Source organism: Hypanus sabinus, unplaced genomic scaffold, assembly GCF_030144855.1.
Source record: "Hypanus sabinus isolate sHypSab1 unplaced genomic scaffold, sHypSab1.hap1 scaffold_1088, whole genome shotgun sequence".
NCBI classification, from domain to species: Eukaryota; Metazoa; Chordata; class Chondrichthyes; order Myliobatiformes; family Dasyatidae; genus Hypanus; species Hypanus sabinus.
The window spans coordinates 2,968-25,672 of record NW_026779145.1 but is presented as its reverse complement, the minus strand read 5'-3'; the positions used below and the strand labels follow the sequence as shown (position 1 = coordinate 25,672).

At 49.0% G+C, this 22,705-nt stretch overlaps 1 protein-coding gene across 4 annotated transcripts in view; it reads left to right on the top strand.

Moving 5' to 3' along the window:
* LOC132386279 (NACHT, LRR and PYD domains-containing protein 3-like) overlaps positions 1 to 21,470 on the top strand; it is a 57,889-nt gene extending 36,419 nt beyond the window's left edge. For all 4 annotated transcript variants that reach the window (XM_059958558.1, XM_059958556.1, XM_059958559.1 and 1 more), the window contains 6 exons: positions 6,101 to 7,835; positions 15,557 to 15,643; positions 19,254 to 19,424; positions 19,580 to 19,750; positions 19,904 to 20,071; positions 20,236 to 21,470. In XM_059958558.1, coding sequence (XP_059814541.1) covers positions 6,101 to 7,835; positions 15,557 to 15,643; positions 19,254 to 19,424; positions 19,580 to 19,750; positions 19,904 to 20,071; positions 20,236 to 20,323 — 2,420 coding nt within the window. In that variant the 3' untranslated portion in view covers positions 20,324 to 21,470. The remainder of the gene's footprint in view (positions 1 to 6,100; positions 7,836 to 15,556; positions 15,644 to 19,253; positions 19,425 to 19,579; positions 19,751 to 19,903; positions 20,072 to 20,235) is intronic.
* The last annotated feature ends 1,235 nt before the right edge of the window (positions 21,471 to 22,705 follow it).

Here is a 22,705-nt window from a genome sequence, read left to right as displayed (position 1 = left end):
AGATGCCACACACCCGTGGCAGGTTTACGATACACTGTAAGATGCCACAGTCCCCTAACAGGGTCCTGACACACAGTGAGATGCCACACAACCCTGACAGGGTCCTGACAAACTGTGAGACACCACACACCCCTGACAGGATCCTGACACACTGTGAGATCCCACACACCCCTGACAGGGTCCTGACACACTGTGAGACACCACACACCCCTGACCGGTTCTTGATACACCACGAGATCCCACACCCACCTGATAGGGTCCTAATACACTAGAATTTAGAACGAAGCGACCGGATCTGATTGAAATATTTAAGATTTTTAAGGGATTGGACACGCTAGATCAGGAAACATGTTCTCGAGTCCAAAACAAGAGGCCACAGCTAACAATAAGGGGTAGTTCATTTAGAACGGAATTCAGGAAAAACTTTTCACCAACAGAGTTATGGATCTATGGAATGCTCTGCTTCAGAAGGCAGTGGAGACCAATTCTCCGGATGGTTTCAGGAAAGAGTAAGATAGAGTTGTTAAAGATTGCGGAGTCAAGGGATATGGGGAGAAGGCAGGAACGGGGTAATGATTGTGGCTGATCAGCCATGAATTGCCTGCACCTGCACCTATTGTCTATTATCAATTGACAAACCCTGACTCACCACACACTCCTGGCAGGATCCTGACAGGATGTGAGACCCCATACCCCTAACCGGATACTGACACCCACTAAGACCCCTCACACTCCTAAACAAGTGAGAAGCCACTCCTGTTTTAGGTTCCTGACACACACTGAGACTCCACACAACCCTGACAGGATCCTGACACACTGTGAGACCCCACACAGCCCTGACAGGGTCCTGACACACTGTGAGACCTCACACACCCCTGAAAGGGTCCTGACCCACTGTGAGACCACACACACCACTGACAGGGTCCTGACACACTGTGAGACCCCACACACTCCTGACAGGGTCCTGACACACTGTGAGACCCCACACACGTCTGACTGGGTCCTGACCCACAGTGAGACCACACACACCACTGACAGGGCCCTGTCACACTATGAGACCCCACACACCACTGACAGGGTCCTGACACACTGTGAGACCCCACACACTCCCTGACAGGGTCCTGTCACACTGTGAGACCCCACACACCCCTGACAGGGTCCTGACACTCTGTGAGACCCCACACACGACTGACAGGGCCCTGTCACACTATGAGACCCCACACACCCCTGACAGGTTCCTGACCCACTGAGAGACCACACACACCACTGACAGGGTCCTGACACACTGTGAGACCCCACACACCCCTGACAGAGTCCTGACACACTGTGAGACCTCACACACCCCTGACAGGGTCCTGACCTACTGTGAGACCACACACACCACTGACAGGGTCCTGACACACTGTCAGACCCCACACACTCCCTGACAGGGTCCTGTCACACTGTGAGACCCCACACACCCCTGACAGGGTCCTGACACTCTGTGAGACCCCACACACGACTGACAGGATCCTGACACACTGTGAGACCTCACACATCCCTGACAGGGTCCTGACACACTGTGAGACCCACACATCCCTGACAGGATCCTGACACAGTGTGAGACACCACACACCACTGACAGGGTCCTGATACACTGTGAGACTCCACACACCCCTGACAGGGTCCTGACACACTGTGAGACCTCACACACCCCTGACAGGGTCCTGAAACACTGTGAGACCTCACACACCACTGACAGGGTCCTTTCACACTGTGAGACCCCACACACCCCTGACAGGGTCCTGACACACTGTGAGACCCCACACACCTCTGACTGGGTCCTGACCCACAGTGAGACCACACACACCACTGACAGGGCCCTGTCACACTGTGAGACCCCACACACCCCTGACAGGGTCCTGACACTCTGTGAGACCCCACACACCCCTGACAGGGTCCTGACACACTGTGAGACCACACACACCCCTGACAGGGTCCTGAAACACTGTGAGACCTCACACACCACTGACAGGGTCCTGACACACTGTGAGACCCCACACACCCCTGACAGGGTCCTGACACATTGTGAGACCCCACACACCCCTGACAGGATCCTGACACACTGTGAGACCCCACACACCCCTGACAGGATTCTGACACACTGTTAGACACCACACACCCCTGATCGGTTCTTGATACACCACGAGATCCCACACACCCCTGACAGGGTCCTGACACACTGTGAGACCTCACACACCCCTGACAGGGTCCTGACCCACTGTGAGACCACACACACCACTGACAGGGTCCTGACACACTGTGAGACCCCACACACTCCCTGACAGGGTCCTGTCACACTGTGAGACCCCACACACCCCTGACAGGGTCCTGACACTCTGTGAGACCCCACACACGACTGACAGGATCCTGACACACTGTGAGACCTCACACATCCCTGACAGGGTCCTGACACACTGTGAGACCCACACATCCCTGACAGGATCCTGACACAGTGTGAGACACCACACACCACTGACAGGGTCCTGATACACTGTGAGACTCCACACACCCCTGACAGGGTCCTGAAACACTGTGAGACCTCACACACCACTGACAGGGTCCTTTCACACTGTGAGACCCCACACACCCCTGACAGGGTCCTGACACACTGTGAGACCCCACACACCTCTGACTGGGTCCTGACCCACAGTGAGACCACACACACCACTGACAGGGCCCTGTCACACTGTGAGACCCCACACACCCCTGACAGGGTCCTGACACTCTGTGAGACCCCACACACCCCTGACAGGGTCCTGACACACTGTGAGACCACACACACCCCTGACAGGGTCCTGAAACACTGTGAGACCTCACACACCACTGACAGGGTCCTGACACACTGTGAGACCCCACACACCCCTGACAGGGTCCTGACACATTGTGAGACCCCACACACCCCTGACAGGATCCTGACACACTGTGAGACCACACACACCCCTGACAGGATTCTGACACACTGTTAGACACCACACACCCCTGATCGGTTCTTGATACACCACGAGATCCCACACCCACCTGATAGGGTCCTAATACACTAGGATTTAGAAGGATGCTACCGGTTCCGATTGAAATATATAAGATTTTTAAGGGATTGGACTCGCTAGATCAGGAAACATGTTCCCGAGTCCAAAACAAGAGGCCACAGCTAACAATAAGGGGTAGTTCATTTAGAACGGAATTCTGGAAAAACTTTTCACCCAGAGAGTTATGGATCTATGGAATGCTCTGCTTCAGAAGGCAGTGGAGACCAATTCTCCGGATGGTTTCAAGAAAGAGTTAGATAGAGTTGTTAAAGATTGCGGAGTCAAGGGATATGGGGAGAAGTCAGGAGCGGGGTAATGATTGTGGATGATCAGCCATGAATTGCCTACACCTGCACCTACTGTCTATTATCAATTGACAAACCGTGAGACACCACACACTCCTGGCAGGATCCTGACAGGATGTGAGACCCCATACTCCAAACCGGATACTGACACCCACCAAGACCCCTCACACTCCTAAACAAGTGAGCAACCACACCTGTTTTAGGTTCCTGACACACACTGAGACTCCACACAACCCTGACAGGGTCCTGACACACTGTGAGACCACACACACGCCTGACAGGGTCCTGACACACTGTGAGACCTCACACACCACTGACAGGGTCCTGACACACTGTGAGACCCCACCCACCCCTGACAGGGTCCGGACACACTGTGAGACCCCACACACCCCTGACAGGGTCCTGACCCACTGTGAGACCAAACACTACACTGACAGGGCCCTGTCACACTTTGAGACCCCACACACTCTTGACAGGGTCCGGACCCACTGTGAGACCTCACACACCACTGACAGGATCCTGACACACTGTGAGACCTCACACACCCCTGACAGGGTCCTGACACACTGTGAGACCTCACGCACCACTGACAGGATCCTGACACACTGTGAGACCTCACACACCCCTGACAGGGTCCTGGCACACTGTGAGACCCCACACACACCTGACAGGGTCCTGCCACACTGTGAGACACCACACACCCCTGACAGGGTCCTGGCAGACTGTGAGACTCCATACACACCTGACAGAATCCTGACACACTGTGAGACCCCACACACCCCTGACAGGATCCTGACACACTGTGAGACCCCACACACCTCTGACAGGATCCTGACACACTGTGAGACCCCATACACACCTGACAGGATCCTGACACACTGTGAGATCCCACACTTCTCTGACAGGGTCCTGACACACTGTGAGAACCCACACACCACTGACTGGATCCTGACACACTGTCAGACCCCACACACCCCTGACAGGGTCCTGACAGACTGTGAGACCCCACACACGCCTGACAGGTTCCTGACGCTCTGTGAGACCCCACACACCCCTGACAGGGTCCTGACGCATTGTGAGACCCCACACACCCCTGACATTGTCCTGACGCACTGTGAGACCCCACACACCCCTGACAGGTTCCTGGCACACTGTCAGAAGCGACACTCCCTTGACAGGTTCGTGATACACCATGAGATGCCACACATGCCAGATAGGGTCCTGATACTCTGGAAGTTAGAAGGATGTGAGGGGATCTGTTTGAAATATATAAGATTTTTAAGGGATTGTACACACTAGAGGCAGGAAACATGGTCCTGATGTTGGGGGAGTCCAGAACAAGAGGCCACAGCTAACAATAAGGGTTAGTTCATGTAGAACGGAATTCAGGAAAAACTTTTCACCCAGAGAGTTATGGATCTATGGAATGCTCTGCCTCAGAAGGCAGTGGAGGCCAATTTTCTGGATGCTTTCAAGAAAGAGTTAGATAGAGCTCTTAAAGATTGCGGAGTCAAGGGATATGGGGAGAAGGCAGGAACGGAGTACTGATTGTGGCTGATCAGCCATGATCACATTGAATGGCGGTGCTGGCTCAAAAGGCTGAATTGCCTGCACCTGCACCTATTGTCTATTATCAATTGACAAACCCTGAGACCCCACACTCCTGGCAGGATCCTGACAAACTGTGAGACACCACACATGCCTGACAGGGTCCTGAAACACTGAGACCCCACACACCGCTGGCACTGTCCTGACAGGATGTGAGACCACACACTCCTAACCCGATACTGACACATGCTGAGACCCCTCACACCCCTAAACAGGTTGACACACTACGAGACTCCACATATTTCTGACAGGGTCCTGACACTGTGAAACACCACACATGCCGGTTAGGGCGCTGACAACCTTTACGATCCCACACGCCCTTGACAGTGTCCTGATACACTGTGGGACCCCATATGCCCCGGACAGGGTCCTGACACACTGTGAGAACCCACACACCCCTGACAGGGTCCTGACATACTGTGAGACCCCACACACCCCTGACAGGGTCCTGACACACTGTGAGACCCCACACACCTGACAGGGTCCTGACACACTGTGAGACACCACACACACCTGACATGTTCCTGACACACTGTGCTCTCCCCATACATCCCTGGCAGAGGCCGGACACAGTGCATAACCCCACACACCCCGACAGGTTTCGAACACACTTTGAGATCCCACGCACCCCACCCACCCACCCACAGTTCATGTTCTGATCAGCAAATCTGCTGCTTTGTATTTTGATTCAGTGATGGTGGGAGGGGAGGGTGAGCTGTGATTCCCCGACCTGTTCCTTTGACAGAATGCCCACCACCTTCTACTCTATCTCCATACGCCACATCAACACAAGGGATTAAAAGATACTTCCTTAGGAGCAATGATATCTGTGGCAGTAGTGAGATGTTGTCCAGTACGGAACAGTTGGGGGTCAGTAAACTACCAGGGAAATACTCACCTTCACAGCACAGTTAATGTGAAAATGTGATGATCTGGTGTTTATCTGGAACAGGCCTCTCTGTCCAGTCAGAGGTCTGTTAATCAAATTTACTTTACTGTACGAACAACCATTGACAAATCCAATTAATGCAACAGCTCTGAGCTAACTCTGGTGTGCTTAAATACTGAGTTCTGAGCTGAGGCATCTGACAGTTTGTCCACTGTCTGTTCCCATGGAAGATGTTCAACAGAAACACAAGGAGACTCTGCGGGCACAAACTGAAACACTGAGAGTGAACACGATCCTGATGAGGGAGAAGGTGAAGGTTTTCCAGCTGGTTGATCGATACGCTGAGCTCACGGTCATTTCTACTGTTCGAGACCGGCTAATGGTGGAACATGAGCTGCTGGCAAGAGGCAGAGACCACGAGGAGTGGAGAGAGAAACATCTCCGTGGAAAGCTGGAAAAAATCCGGACTGATCAGTTGTTCCAGAGCAGCTTTTCCCAGAGTTTATCCAAATCTGGGAGTTCGGCAGCAGTGGCCGGAGTCCCGGGGATCGGGAAAACAACAATGGTACAAAAGATTGTTCATGACTGGGCCACGGGGAAAATATACCAACAATTCCAGTTTGTCTTCAGTTTCAAATTCCGCGATTTAAATAATAAATGCAGAATAAATCTGAAGGAACTGATCCTGGATCAGTATCCTTACTTTGGGAATATCCTGAGAGAAGTCTGGAAGAACCCAGAGGGATCGCTGTTTATATTTGATGGTTTGGATGAATTCAATGACCAAATTAATTTTTCTGACGGTCGGAGAGACACGGAAACTCGGTCCACATGCACAGATCCTGAATACAAGTGCAAGGTGTCTGACATTGTGTACAGTTTAATCCAGCACAAGCTGCTCCCAGGGTGTTCAGTGCTGGTGACCACCCGTCCCACTGCGTTACATTTATTGGAAAAGGCTGAGATCGGTACCGAAGCTGAAATCCTGGGATTTTCAGGTGAGGAACGGAAGGAATATTTCATCAGACATTTTGAAGATCAGACGGTGGCGGCAGCTGTTTTCAAACACGTGAAGGAGAACGAGATCCTGTACACTATGAGCTACAACCCCTCCTACTGCTGGATCCTCGCCCTGGCACTGGGCCCCTTCTTCACACAAAGAGTCAGGGACCCGCAGCGAGTTCCCAAGACCATCACCCAACTGTACTCCTACTATATTTACAACATCCTGAAAAACCACGGCCGTGAGATTGAGATCCCTCGTGATGTGTTACTCAGGGTTGGTCAGATGGCCTTCAGAGGAGTGTCCGAGAAGAAGATTGTGTTTACAGATGATGATTTGATCAAGTACAATCTGCAGCCTTCCCAGTTCCTGTCCGGGTTCCTGATGGAGCTTTTGGAGAGAGAGGATTCTGCCCGAAGCGTGGTGTACACATTCCCACACCTCACCATCCAAGAGTTTGTAGCTGCAGTCGCACAATTCCTGAATCCACATTCCAGGAATATCCTGAAATTCCTCACTGAAGTCCACAGCACAACAGATGGGCGGTTTGAGGTATTTCTTCGTTTTGTTGCTGGTCTCTCCAACCCAATGGCAGCTCGGGGCCTGGAGGAGTTTCTGGGTCCATTTCCTCATCAAACAACCTGCCGGGTGATTGACTGGGTGAAGGAGGAGGTTAAACGTCAGAGTGGAAACACAGGGATTGAAGCTGGTAAAAGGAGCCTCCTGAACACATTGCACTACCTGTTTGAGTCTCAGAATCGTGGACTGGCTCAGGCCGCACTGGGATCTGTGGAAACACTTTCATTCAGTGGAATGACACTGACCCCGATTGACTGCGCAGTCCTGTCTCATGCCATCGGACTCTGTGATACAATAAAACACCTCGACCTGGGGAACTGCCACATTCAGTGTGAAGGAATCCAGCGGCTGGGACCCGGGCTGCACAAGTGCCAGGAGTTGAGGTAACTTGATTTATCTCTCACTCTGATCTCTGAGACTGTTCCATTGTGTTGTTTCAATGGAAAGGAATTTTGCTAAATTTGTAGTAAATCAGATTGTGAAGAATTGTGACAAATGCCCAGGGGATCAGTCAGTAATTCCCCAAGGACGGGAGGGTTCTGTGGTTCCTTGTGAAGGGATGTTCGAGACTTCATCAGATCAGTGAACAATGACCATTGGTTTAATGGTAGTAAATCACAGGAATGGCCGTGTTTCTCGCTGCCTGTGACACGTCCATTAACAATGTTCCTTCTCACTGTGACTGACACCCAGACCGACACTGACTGTAGCAGGTGGGTCAGAGATTCACACCCCCTTCCCGGTGAGGGACAAGAGACCGTCAGCAGACTGTCCCAGTGAGAAAGGAAAGAAATACCATTGTGAGATTGTCGTCCCACTGCCCTTCCCTGTGTGTGACTTTGCTCACTTCCAGATACGCAAAGAGCGAGGGCGCATCTCCTCTGGGTCTCTGTTCAGACCCAACACACACGTACAAAAAATGTCTGCGTCGTCTCGTCTTGTAGGATTATCGTTTACCCTTGAAATCCTCCTGTGGGACTTCTCATCCCAATCTCCCTTCCATTCTTTGGAATCTCGCCCCCATCCCCATTCCTCCCGTGGACTCTCTATTACTCTTTCCTCATCCTCCTGTGGGATGTCTTGTCCACACACCCCACCACCCTTCCTGTGAGATCTCTCTTCCCTATCCCCCTTCCTTTTGTGGGATCTCTCCTCCCCATCCCTCTTCCTCCTGTGGGATCTCTCTTCCCCATCCCCCTTGCTCCTGTGGATTTCTCTTCCCTATCCCTTCCTGCTGTTGGAACTCTCTTCCCCATACCCTTTCCTCCTGTGGGATCTCTCTCCCCCATCGACTTCTTCCTGTCGGATCTCTCTTTGGCATGCCCCATTGTCCTGTGGAATTTCTCTTCCCAATCCCACTTCCTCCTGTGGGAACTCTGTTCCACATCCCTCTTCCTCCTGGCCGATTTCTTAACCCCTTCCCCCTTCATCCTGTTTATTTTCTGTCTATATCCCCCTTCGTCCTGTGGGATCTCTCTTCCCCATCCCCCTTCCTCCTGTGGGATCTCGCTTCCCCATCCCCCGACCTCCTGTGAGATCTCGCTTCCCCATCCCCATTCCCCTTTTGCTTGTGGGAACTCTCCTCCCCATAGAATCATAAAATCATAGAACACTACAGCACAGAAAACAAGCCATTCAGTCCTTCTAGTCTGTACCAAAACCTTATTCCGCTAGTTCCATTGACCTGCACACAGTCCATAACCCTCCGGTCCTCTCCCATCCATGTATCTATCCAATTTATTCTTAAAGCTTAACAGTGAGTCCATATTTTCCTCATCAGACGGCAGCTCGTTCCACACTCTCACCACCCTCTGAGTGAAGTTCCTCCTAATGCTCCCCCTAAACCTTTCCCCTTTCACGATGAAGCCATGTCTTCTCATATTTATCTCTCCTAATCTATGTGGAAAGAGCCTATTCGCATTTACCCCGTCTATACCCTCATAATATTGTAAACCTCTATCAAATCTCCCCTCATTCTTCTGCACTCCAAGGAATAAAGTCGTAACCTGTTCAATCTTTCCCTGTAACTCAACTCCTGAAGACCGGGCAACATCCTAGTAAATCTTCTCTGCACTTTTTCAAACTTACTGATATCGTATATAGTACTGATATAGTTAGGTGATCAGAACCGCACACAATACTCCAAATTTGGCCTCACCAATGTCTTATACAACCTCACCATAATATTCCAACTCCTATACTCAGTACTTTTATTTATGAATGCCAGGGTGGCAAAAGCCTTCTTTACAACCCTGTCTCCCTGTGATGCCACTTTCAGAGAGTTGTGCATCTGAACCCCCAGATCCCTCTGTTCCTCCGCACTCTTCAGTGCCCTACCGTTTATCGTGTATGTCATACCTTGATTTGTCCTTCCAAAATGGAACACCTCACACTTGTCTGCATTAAATTCCATCTGCCATTTTCTGGCCCATTCTTCCAGTTGGTCCAGATCCCTCTGCAAGCTTTGAAAGCCTTCCTCGCTGTCCACAACACCTCTATCTTAGTGTCATTCGCAAACCTGCTGATCCAATTTATCACATTATCATCTAGATAATTGATACAGACTACAAACAACGATGGTCCCAGCACAGATCCCTGAGACACAGCACTAGTCACAGGCCTCCAGTCTGAGAAGCAATCATCCACTACCACTCTCTGTCTTCTCCCACACAGCCAATTCGAATCCAGTTTACAACCTCTCCATGGATACCTGGTGTCTGGACCTTTAGAACTAACCTCTCATGTGGGACCTTGTCAAAGGCCTTACAAAAGTTAATGTAGACAACATCCACAGCCTTTCCTTCATATGTATTCTTGGTAACCTCCTCGAAAAACACTACAGGATTCATTAAACATGGTCTACCACAGACAAAGCCATGCTGACTATCTTTTATCAGCCCTTGGCTGTCCAAATCCTTGTATATCCGATCTCTCAGAACACCTTCCAATAATTTACCTACTGCTGATGTCAGGCTCACTGGCTTGTAATTACCTGGTGTACTTTTGGAGCCTTTTTCAAACAACAGAACAACATGAGCTACTCTCCAATCCTCCGGCACCGCACCCCTGGCTGAGGACATTTTAAATATTTCTGCCAAGGCCCCTGCAATTTCTACACAAGTCTCTCACAAGGTCCGAGGGAATATCATGTCAGGCCCGGGGGATTAATCTACCTTTATTCGCTGTAAGGCAGCAAGCAGCTTCTCCTCTTTAAACTCTATATGTTCCATGACATTACTGTTTGTTTCCCTTAATTCCATATCCGCTATGCCAGTTTCCTGAGTAAACACTGACGCAAAAAAACTGTTTAAGATCTCCCCCATCTCGTGAGGCTCCACACAGAGACGACCACTCTGAACTTCTAGGGGACCAATTTTGTCCTTTACTATCCTTTTACTCTTAATATACTTGTAGAAACCCTTCGGGTTTACCTTCACATTATCTGCCAAAGCATCCTCATGTCTTCTTTTTGCCTTCCTGATTTCTTTCTTTAGTATTTGCTTACATTTTCTATACTCTTCAAGTACCTCATTTGTTCCTTGTTTCCTATAGCTGCTAAACACCTACTTAAGCAGATCGCCAATATCCCTTGAAAACCAAGGTTCCCTCTGCCTGTTAACTTTGCCTTTAATCCTGGCAGGAACATGCAAACTCTGCACTCTCAAAATTTCACCCTTGAAGGCGTTCCACTTACTGAACACATCCTTGCCAGAAAACAACTTATCCCAATCCACTCTTCCCAGATCCTCTCTCATTTCCACAAAATTGGCCCTTCTCCAATTCAGAACCTTAACTGGCGGACCAGTCCTATCCTTATCCATAATTAACTTGAAACTAATGACATTATGGTCACTGGACCCAAAATGTTTGCTTACACATACTTCTGTCACCTGACCTGTCTGGTTACTTAATAGGAGATCAGGTACTGCACCCTCTCTCGTTGATACCTCAATATATTGATTTAGAAAACTTTCCTGAACACATTTGACAAACTCCACACCATCTAACCCTTTCTCAGAGTGGGCGTCCCCGTCAATATGTGGAAATTTAAAATCCTCTACGATTACAACTTTCTATTTCTGACATCGGCCTGCTACCTCTCTGCAGATTTGCTCCTCCAATTCTCTCTGCCTATTGGGCGGTCTATAATACTACCCTTCCCCGTTCCTCAGCTCCACCCAAATGGCCTCTGTAGACAAACCCTCTGGGCTGTCCTGTCTACGCACAGCTGTAATATTCTCCCTGAATGGTAATGCCACTCCTCCCCCTTTCATCCTTCACCTCTTTCATGTCTGAATCAACGGAAACCCGAAATATGAAGCTGAAGGTTTTAAGGAATATAAAAGTGGATAAATCTCCGGAGCCTGACAGGATATTCCGTAGGACCATGAGGGAGGTTAGTGTAGATATAGCAGGGGCTCTGACAGAAATATTTCAAATGTCATTAGAAATGGGGATGGTGCCTAAGGATTGGCGTATTGCTCATGTGGTTCCATTATTTTAAAAAGGTTCTAAGAGTAAACCTAGCAATTATCGGCCTGTCAGTTTGATGTCAGTGGTGGGTAAATTAATGGAGGGTATTCTTAGAGATGGTATATATAATTATCTGGATAGACAGGGTCTGATTAAGAACAGTCATCTTGGATTTGTGCGTGGAAGGACATGTTTGACAAATCTTATAGTTTTTTTGAAAAAGTTACGAGGAAAGTTGACGAGGGTAAAGCAGTAGATGTTGTCTGTATGGACTTCATTAAGGCCCTTGACAAGGTTCCGTACAGAAGGTTAGTTAGGAAGATTGAATCGTTAGGTATTAATACTGAAGTAGTAAAATGGATTCAACAGTGGCTGGATGGGAGATGCCAGAGAGTAGTGGTGGATAACTGTTTGTCAGGTTGGAGGCCGGTGACTAGTGGTGTGCCTCAGGGATCTGTACTGGGTCAATGTTGTTTGTCATATACATTAATGATCTGGATGATGGGGTGGTAAATTGGATTAGTAAGTATGCAGATGATACTAAGGTAGGTGGTGTTGTGGATAATGAAGTTGGTTTTAAAAGTTTGCAGAGAGATTTAGACCAGTTAGAGGAGTGGGCTGAAAGATGGCAGAAGGAGTTTAATGCTGATAACTGTGAGGTACTACATTTTAGTAGGAATAATCCAAATAGGACATACATGGTAAATTGTAGGGAATTGAAGAATGCAGTAGAATAGAGTGATCGAGGAATAATGGTGCATAGTTCCCTGAAGGTGGAATCTCATGTGGATAGTGTGGTTAAGAAAGCTTTTGGTATGTTGGCCTTTATAAATCAGAGCATTGAGAATAGGAGATGGGATGTAATGTTAAAATTGTACAAGGCATCGGTGAGGCCAAATTTGGAGTATTGTGTACATTTCTGGTCACCAAATTATAGGAAAGGTGTCAACAAAATTGAGAGAGTACACAGGATATTTACTGGAATGTTACCTGGGTTTCAGCACAGAAGTTATAGAGAAAGATTGAACAAGTTAGGTCTTTATTCTTTGAAGCATAGACGTTTGAGGGGGGACGTTAGAGAAATTTAAACTTATGAGGGGGATAGATAGAGTTGACGCGGATATACTTTTTTCCATTGAGTATAGATTCAAACAAGAGGACATGATTTGAGAGTTAGGGGGCAAACGTTTAATTGTAATATGAGGGGTAATTTCTTTACAGATAGTGGTAGCTGTGTGGAATGAGCTTCCAGTTGAAGTGTTAGAGGCTGGTTCGGTATTGTCATTTGAAGTAAAATTGGATAGGTATATGGACAGGATAGGATTGGAGGGTTATGGGCTGAGTACGGGTCAGTGGGACTAGGTGAGAGTAAGCGTTCTGCACGGACTAGAAGGGCCGAGATGGCCTGTTTCCGTGCTGTAATTGTTATATGGTTATATAGTTATTAGTCCTGCCCCTCCTGCAACCGTCTTATTAATAGCAATAATGTCGATATCATCATGTGCCAATCCACGATCTAAACTCATCTGCCTTACCTACAATGCTCCTTGAAATAGATGCACCTGAGAACATTTCCACCACGTACAAACCATTGATATCTGTTTATAAAAGCAGTCCTGACATGTCCTTTATCCTCCTCCACTTCACTATCTGTTCTAACACTCTGCCCCCTTCGCCTGCAATCTAGTTTAAAACCACCGGAGCAGAACTTGCTAACCTACCGACAAGGCTGTTAGTCCCCTCCAGTTCAGGTGCAAACTGTCCAATTCGAACTGGTCACACCTCCCCTGGAAGAAAGCCCAATTGTCCAGAAACGTGAACTCCTCCCTCATGCACCATCCCCTCAGCCACGTATTTAGCTGCATTACCTTCCTATTTCTAGCCTCACTAGCACGTGGCACAGGTAGCAATCCAACTGTGAGATCTCGCTTTCCCATCCCCCTTTCATCCTCTGGGCTCTCTGTTCCCACTCCCCCTTCCTTCCAACTATTGGATCTGTCCATAGCAACCCCCTTCCTCCTGTGGGATCTCTATTCACCATCACTCTTTCTCATGTGGGGCCTCTCTTCTCCATACCCCTTCCTCCTGTGGGTCCTCGGTTCTCATGCCCCCTCAAGCTGTGTGACCTCTCTTTCCCAAACCCATTCCTCCTGAGGTGTCTCTCCGACCCATCACCCATCCTCCTGTATGATCTCTCTTTCCCATCCCACCTCTTCCTGCGGGATCTCTCTTTCCCATCCACTTACTCCTGTAGGGCCTCTGTTCGAATACCCGCCACTTCCTGTCGGATACACCCAGATGCTGTGGGGTCTCTCTTCAGAAGGAAGGGGGAAGGGAAAGGGAGATCCAACAGCAGGAAGGATGGGGCAGGAGATCCCAAAGGAGGAAGGGGGATGGGGAAGAGAGCTCCCAGAGGAGGAAGGGGGATGGGGAAGAGAGATCCCAGAGGAGGATGGGGGATGTGGAAGAGAGATCCCAGAGTAGGAAGGGGGATGTGGAAGAGAGATCCCAGAGGAGGAAGGGGGATGGGGAAGAGTGATCCCAGAGGAGTATGGGGGAGGGGGAAGTGATCCCTGAGGAGGAAGTGGGATGGGGAAGAGAGATCAATAAGGAGGAAGGAAGATGAGAAAGACTGATGCCACAGGAAGAGGGGAATGGGAACAGAGGCCCAACAGCAGGAAGGGGGACCGTGAAGAGAGAGCCCAGAAGAGGAGTTCAGATGGACGAATGATCTAAAACCAGGAAAGGGAACGTGATTCACTATCCCACTTTCTCCTGTGTGGCCTCTGTTCCCATCCCCATACTTCCTGTGGGATCGCTCTTCCCCATTCCCATCCTCCTGTGGGATTTCCCTTCCTCATCCCCCTTCCTCCTGTGGTCCTCTGTTCTCATGCCCCCTCAACCCGTGGAATCTCTCTTTCCCAAACCTATTCCTCCTGAGTTATCTCTCCGACTCATCACCCATCCTCCTGTATGATTTCTCTTCCCCTTCCCCCTTCCTCCTGTGGGATCTCTTTTCCCCATCCCCCTTCCTCCTGTGGGATCTCTCTCCCCCATCCCCCTTCCTCCTGTGGGATCTCTCTTCCCCATCCCCCTTCCTCCTATGGGATCTCTCCTCCCCGTCCCCCTTCCTCCTGTGGTATCTCTCCTCCCCATCCCCCTTCCTCCCGAGGGATCTCTCTTCCCCATCCCCCTTCCTCCTGTGGGATCTCTGTTCCCCATCCCCCCTCCTCCTGTGAGATCTCTATTCACCATCACCCTTTCTCGTGTGGGGCCTCTGTTCCCATCCCCCACTCTTCTTGTGGGATCTCTCTTCCCCATCCCTTTAGCTCAGGTGGGTCTATTTCACTGTGTCCAATTGACATTTCGGCATTTCGGTCAGGAACACTTTTCTCTCCATCGGGGAATGGGACAGAATATGTGGGGTTTAGAGGGTCACACCGACAGACTAAATTATTGACATTTGGTGAATACCCTGGATCTGGGCTGTGAGGGACATTGACAGTGATGGGAACTCCAATCAGTGATTTACTGATGGGTTTAATGTTTCCTGGAATATCCGAGTGAGAGAAATTCCCTCAGACCCACGGTTTGAATCACCTTGTTCATGAATCTGTCTGTTTGTTTTTAGACTTGGGCAGAATGAACTGGGAGATTCAGGAGTGAAGCTGGTGTCTGCGGCTCTGAGGAACCCGGAGTGTAAAATACAGAAACTGTGGTAAGTACCAGACTGTGGGAGATTGTGTTTACAGTCACTGGGTGTCTGACACTGAGAATGAATGTGATCAGTGGACACATAGAAAACATACAGGACAATACAGGCCCTTCGGCCCACAACGCTGTGCTGAACATGTCACTACCTTAGAATTTCCTCGGTTTTACCCATAGCCCTCTATATTTCTGAGCTCCATGTTGCCTTCCTGGAGTTTAAAGATCCGATCGTTTCCGCCTCCACCACCGCCGCCAGCAGCCCTTTCAGCACACTCACCACTCTCTGTGTAAAAAAACTTACCCCTGACCTCTCCTCTGTACCTACTTCCAAGCACCTTAAAACTATGCCCTTTCAATGTGCTAGCCATTTCAGCCCTGGGGAAAAGCCTCTGACTATCCACATGATCAATGCCTCTCATTATCTTGTACAGCTCTGTCAAACCACCTCTCATCCACTGTCTCTCCAAGAGAAAAGGCCGAGTTCTCTCAACCTATTTTCATTAGGCATGCTCCCCAATCCAGGCAACATCCTTGTAAATCTCCTCGACACCCTTTCTATGGTTTCCATGTCCTTCCTATAGTGAAAAGACCAGAATTGAGCACTGTACTCCAAGTGTGGTCTGATCAGGGTCCTATATAGCTGCAACATATAACGATATAACCATAACAGCACAGAAACAGGCCATCTTGGCCCTTGTAGTCCATGCCAAACACTTACTCTCACCTAGTCCCACCAGCCTGCACTCAGCCCATAACCCCCTATTCCTTTCCTTTCCATATTCCTATGCAATTTTACTTTAAATGACAATACCGAACCTCCCTCTACCACTTCTATTGGAAGCTCATTCCACATAGCCACTACTCTCGGAGTAAAGAAATTCCCCCTCGTGTTACCCTTAAACTTTTGCCTCCGAACTCTCAAATCATGACCTCTTGTTTGAATCTCCACTATTCTTATTGGGAAAAGCCTATCCATGTCAACTTGATCTATCCCCCTCATAATTTCTCAACTCTTAAACATTACCTCTCGACTCTTAAACTCAATCCCACGACTGATGAAGGCCAATACACCATACGCCTATTTAACTACAGAGTCAACCTGCACAGAAACTTTGAGTGTCTTATGTACTCGGACCCCAAGATCCCTCTGATCCTCCGCACTGTCAAATCTCTTACCATTAACACCATATTCCACCAGCCTGTTTGACCTACCAAAATGAACCACTTCACACTTATCTGAGTTGAACTCCATTTGCAACTTCTCAGCCCAATTTTGCATCCTTTCGGTGTCCCGCTGTGACCTCAGCCAGACCTCCACACTATCCACAACACCTCCAACCTTTGTGTCATCAGCAAACTGACTAACACTACCCTCCACTTCCTCATCCAGGTCATTTATAAAAATCACAAAGAGTAAGGGTCCCAGAACAGATCCCTGAGGCACACCACTGGTCACCAGCCTCCATGCAGAATATGACCCGTCTACAACCACCCTTTGTCCTCTGTGGGCAAGCCAGTTCTGGATCCATAAAGCAATGTCCCCTTGGATCCCATGCCTCCACACTTTCACAATAAGCCTTGCATGGGGTACCTTATCAAATGCCCTGCTGAAAGCCATATACACTACATCCATTGCTCTACCTTCCGGTCCCGGTGACTTATCCAACTTAATGCTTTCCAAAAGCTCCAACACATCCTCTTTCTTCATATCTACATTCTCAAGCTTTTCAGTCCACCGCAAGTCATCCCTACAATTGCCAAGATCCTTTTCCATCATGAATGCCAAAGCAAATGGTTTATTAAATACCTCCGCTATTTCCTCCGGTTCAATAAGCTCTTTTCCATTGTCACACCAGTTTGGTCCTATTCTCTCACATCTTATCCTCTTGCTCTTCACATACTTGCAGAATGCTTTGGGGTTTTCCTTAACCCTGTCCGCCAAGGCCTTCTCATGACCCCTTCTAGCTCTCCTGATTTCATTCTTAAGCTCCTTCCTGCTAGCATTATAATCATTTTTTGAACCTTTCATAAGTTCTTTTCTTCTTGACTAGATTTACAACAGCCTTTGAGCACCACGGATCTTGTACCCTATCATCATTTCCATGTCTCATTGGAACGTACCTACTCAGAACCCCACGCAAATATCCCCTGAACATTTTCTACATTTCTTCGGTATGCTTCCCTGAGAATATCAGATTCCAATTTATGATTACAAGTTCCGGTATGATTGCCTCAGAGTTCCCCTTACTCTAATTAAAGGTTTCCCTAGCTTGCCTGTTCCTATCCCTCTCTAAGCCAATGGTAAAAGAGATAGAATTGTGATCACCATCTTCAAAATGCTCTCCCACTGAGAGACCTGACACCAGGCCAGGTTCATTTCTCAATAGCAGATCAAGTACAGCCTCTCCTCTTGTAGGCTTATCTACATATTGCGTCAAGGAACCTTCCTGAAAACACCTAACAAACCCCACCCCATCTAAACCCCTCACTCTAGACAGCTGTCAATCAATGTTTGGGAAGTTAGAATCTCACACCTCAACAACTCTGTTATTAAAACTCCTTTCCAGAATCGGTCTCTCTATCTGCTCCTCGATGTCCCTGTTACTGTTGGGTACCCTATACAAAACACCCAGTAGAGTTATTGACCCCTTCCTGTTCCTAACTTCCACCCACAGAGACGCCGTAGACAGCCCCTCCATAATGTCCTCCTTTTCTGTAGCCGTGACACTATCTCTGATCAACAGTGCCACGTCCCCACCTCTTTTCCCTCCCTCCTTCCCTGTCCTTTCTGAAACAATTAAATCCTGACACTTGAAGTAGCCGTTCCAGCACCTGAGCCATCCAAGTCTCTGTAATGGCCACCAGATCATAGCTCCAAGAGCTGATCCACACTCGAAGCTCATCCGTTTTATTCATCATACTCCTTGCATTAAAATAGACACATCTCAAACCATCGGACTGAGTGCCTCCCTTCTCTATCAACTGCATGTGACCACCTGCCTGTAACGCCTCTCTATCACCTCCTCGCTCTCCCTGACCAGACAAAGGTCATCGAGCTGTATCTCCAGTTCCCTAACTTGGTCTGTAAGGAGCTGCAGCTCGACACACCGGGTGCAGATGTTGCCGTCCGGGAGGCTGAGAGTATCCAGGATCTCCCACATCTGACACTGAGCACAGAAACCCAGCCTCACACACATACTCTCTGTCTGTATTGTAAACAGATAACCTACCTCATCTCGACCCTTTATCGCCGAAGCCCCGTTGAGCCAAAGCCTTCCTACTCTATCTCCCGCTCCTCTGACACTCGCTCTGTAAATCTGTCTTCCTTTTAAACTCTTCTCGCTGTTCTCACTGGCCGACTTCCGCAGTCGTGCTGAAGAAAACATCAGTAATTGTATTACTGATAAACACTGGGGATTTGTACCGTCTCCTGTCTCTCTGTGTCCTTCACCCTCACTCTCTCTCATCTCCAGGCTGAGGGAGATTGTGTTTACAGTCACTGGGTGTCTGACACAGAACATTAATGTGATCAGTAATTGTGTTACTGATAAACACTGGGGATTTGTATCGTCTCCTGTCTCTCTGTGTCCTTCACCCTCACTCTCTCTCATCTCCAGGCTGAGGAAGGTCGGTCTCACAGGTTCTGGTGCCGAGGATTTCGCCTCCACTCTCAGTGCAAACCGTACACTTACAGAGCTGAACCTGAGTGATAATAAGCTGGGAGATTCAGGAGTGAAACTGGTGTCTGCGGCTCTGAGGAACCCGGAGTGTAAAATACAGAAACTGGGGTAAGTACCAGACTGTGGGAGATTGTGGTTACAGTCACTGGGTGTCTGACACTGAACATTAATGTGATCAGCAATTGTGTTACTGATAAACACTGGGGATTTGTACTGTCTCCTGTCTCTCTGTGTCCTTCACCCTCACTCTCTCTCATCTCCAGGCTGGACAGTGTCGGTATCACAGATTGTGGTGCCGAGGATCTCGCCTCCGCTCTCATTACAAACCCAATTCTGACGGAGCTGAACCTGAGTTATAATAAACTGGGAGATTCAGGAGTGAAACTGGTGTCTGCGGCTCTGAGGAAACCGAAGTGTAAAATACAGAAACTGGTGTAAGTACCAGACTGTGGGAGATTGTGTTTAGTCACTGGGTGTCTGACACTGAACATTAATGTGATCAGTAATTGTGTTACTGATAAACACTGGGGATTTGTACCGTCTCCTGTCTCTCTGTGTCCTTCACTCTCACTCTCTCTCATCTCCAGGCTGAGGAGTGTCGGTCTCACAGATTCTGGTGCCGAGGATCTCGTCTCCGCTGTCAGTACAAACCCATCACTGACTTGGCTGAACCTGAGATACAACTCTCTGACAGACCGATCTCACCCCACTCTCCGCCGCCTCATATTGACCCTCCCGAATCTGAAGCGGATCCGGTGAGTGTTTGTGTTAATGTTCAATGTGATAAAATATCAGCGGATCCGCGGGTTTTCTGGTGATATTTGTCTGTGAGTGTTGTTGAAACATTAACCCCGGTCCCCCGTTACTGACACTGTTGTGTGATCTGTTTATTTCATCTTTATTCTCCCATCTGTTTCAGGCTGGAGTACAATCGGTTCACTGAGACCGGGAGGAAGGAACTGAGATCTCTACAGGAACCCAGACCCGGACTGAGAGTGGATCTGTGAACATCTGAATGTGGTGAATCGGTTCAGTGAGACCGGGATGAAGGAACTGAGATCTCTGCAGGAACCCAGACCCGGACTGATGGTGGATCTGTGAACATCTGAATGTGGTGAATCGGTTCAGTGAGACCGGGATGAAGGAACTGAGATCTCTACAGGAACCCAGACCCGGACTGAGAGTGGATCTGTGAACATCTGAATGTGCTGAATCGGTTCAGTGAGACCGGGATGAAGGAACTGAGATCTCTGCAGGAACCCAGACCCGGACTGAGAGTGGATCTGTGAACATCTGAATGTGGTGAATCGGTTCAGTGAGATCGGGATGAAGGAACTGAGATCTCTACAGGAACCCAGACCCGGACTGATGGTGGATCTGTGAACATCTGAATGTGGTGAATCGGTTCAGTGAGATCGGGATGAAGGAACTGAGATCTCTACAGGAACCCAGACCCGGACTGAGAGTGGATCTGTGAACATCTGAATGTGTGAACATCCCCGCCCGCGAGATGGGGACATTTGGCCGACTCCCCGCCCTCCCCTTTAACTCCCGCCCTTACCTTTAACGGCCGCGCGCCTGGTTCAACTTTCAACGGTTTTAACGGACCCGGCTCGGGCCTCGCGCTGTGTGCGTCGCTCGCAGCGGTCCCGCAGTGACGTGTTTCCGCCTGTTTTCCGGCGGGACAGCTTCCGCCGGAAGTGCGTGTTGGAGACTCCCCACGTGGCACCCCGGGGAATTACCCGGACAGGAAGAGCCCGGGGTCCGGGGCTCAGTCTGGGACACCGGTGTCCCGGGGTGGGGGGGATGGTCCCGGGAGAGAATCCTTTTGCCCCCTGTGCTGAGGACGGTGCATTCGGCAGCCTGGCCGATATAATGATGATAAATGGACAAATCCCTCGGCAGTGACCCTGGATCTGCAGCGATCCCGGACACGGTCCTGAAGTGTGATTTTATAATCATCGGTTCCCCGATGCAGAGTGACGGTGAGAAACGGGACTGATTATTCAACCGGTCACTCGTTGTCGCCGGTCAGTTAATTGTGTGTGACTGTGAGTGAGTCGGGAGCAGCTTATTTATTCCCGCACGTCAGCAGCTCACACATTGTTTCATTCACATTTGTCTTGATGAAATCAATAAACCACTGTAACTTCCTGTCTTGGTGTTGGACTTGAGTCTCATTAGAGGTTCTTTGATGAAATAACAGGCAGGATAGACAAAAGAAATACAGTGGATGCTGTTTGCTTGGATTTTCAGATGGTCTTTGACAAGGTCTTCCACATGAAGCTGCTGAACAGGATCACACCTCATGGTATTACAGGAAAGATACTAGCATCGGTCGAAGATTGGTTTACTGGCAGGAGATGGCCAGAACAATGCAAACCGATTCTGTTTGCTGCCGGTGGCGAATGGCGTTCCGCTGGGTCGGTATTGAGACCGCTTCTTTTCATGTTAAATCTGAATGATAGAGATGACGGAATTGATCCCTTAGTGAGGAACTTTGCAGTTGATAAAAGGATAGGTACGGGACAGGTAGTTTAGAGCAAAGCAGGAGTCTGCAGCAGGTCTTCGGTAGGTTTGGAGAACAGGCAACGAAGTAGCAGATGAAATACAGTGTATGCGAGTGTACGGTCATGTACATTTGTTAGAAGGAATAAGGGCGTAGTAAGACAATTAAATGGGAGTAAATTCAAAAATCGGAGAGGCATAGGTGCTTGGGAATCCTTGAGCAGGAGTCCCTAAAGTTTCGCTTGCAGATTGTGTTGATGAAGGATGACAACTGTAATGTCAGCATATCAGAACAAGGTTGTGACACTATTGTTTTAAAACGCATTGGTCAGATCGCTCTTGGTGTTTTGTGAACAGTTTCCGGCCTTCTATCTGAGAAACAGATGTGCTCGTATTGGAGGGGGGTCCGGAGAAGGTTCGCGAGAATGATTCCAGTAACGAATGAGGAGCGATAGATAGCTTTGACCCCGTACTCGCTGGTCTGGAAGAAAGAGAGGGGATCTGATTGAAACCTATTAAATATTGAAAGGCCTCGACAGAGTGGCCATGAAGAAGATGCACCCTGTACTGTGTGAGTCTGGGACCAGAGGCCACGGCCTCAATATACAGAGCACCCACTGAGAGCAGAGATGAGGAGGAATTTCTTTAGTCAGGGAGTGGTAAATCTTTAGAATTCATTGCCACGGTCGGAGTAGACACCAGGTCACTGAGTGTATTTTAAATGGATGTTCAAGGGTTATGGGGAGAAGGCAGGAGAATGGGGTTGAGAGATAATCAATTGGACACGAAGGAATGGCGGAGCAGACTTGATTGGCTGAGCAGCCCCTGTCTGATATCTCATGGCTCATGGTCTGAAGAAGAGGCCAGTGAAGTTGCATTTG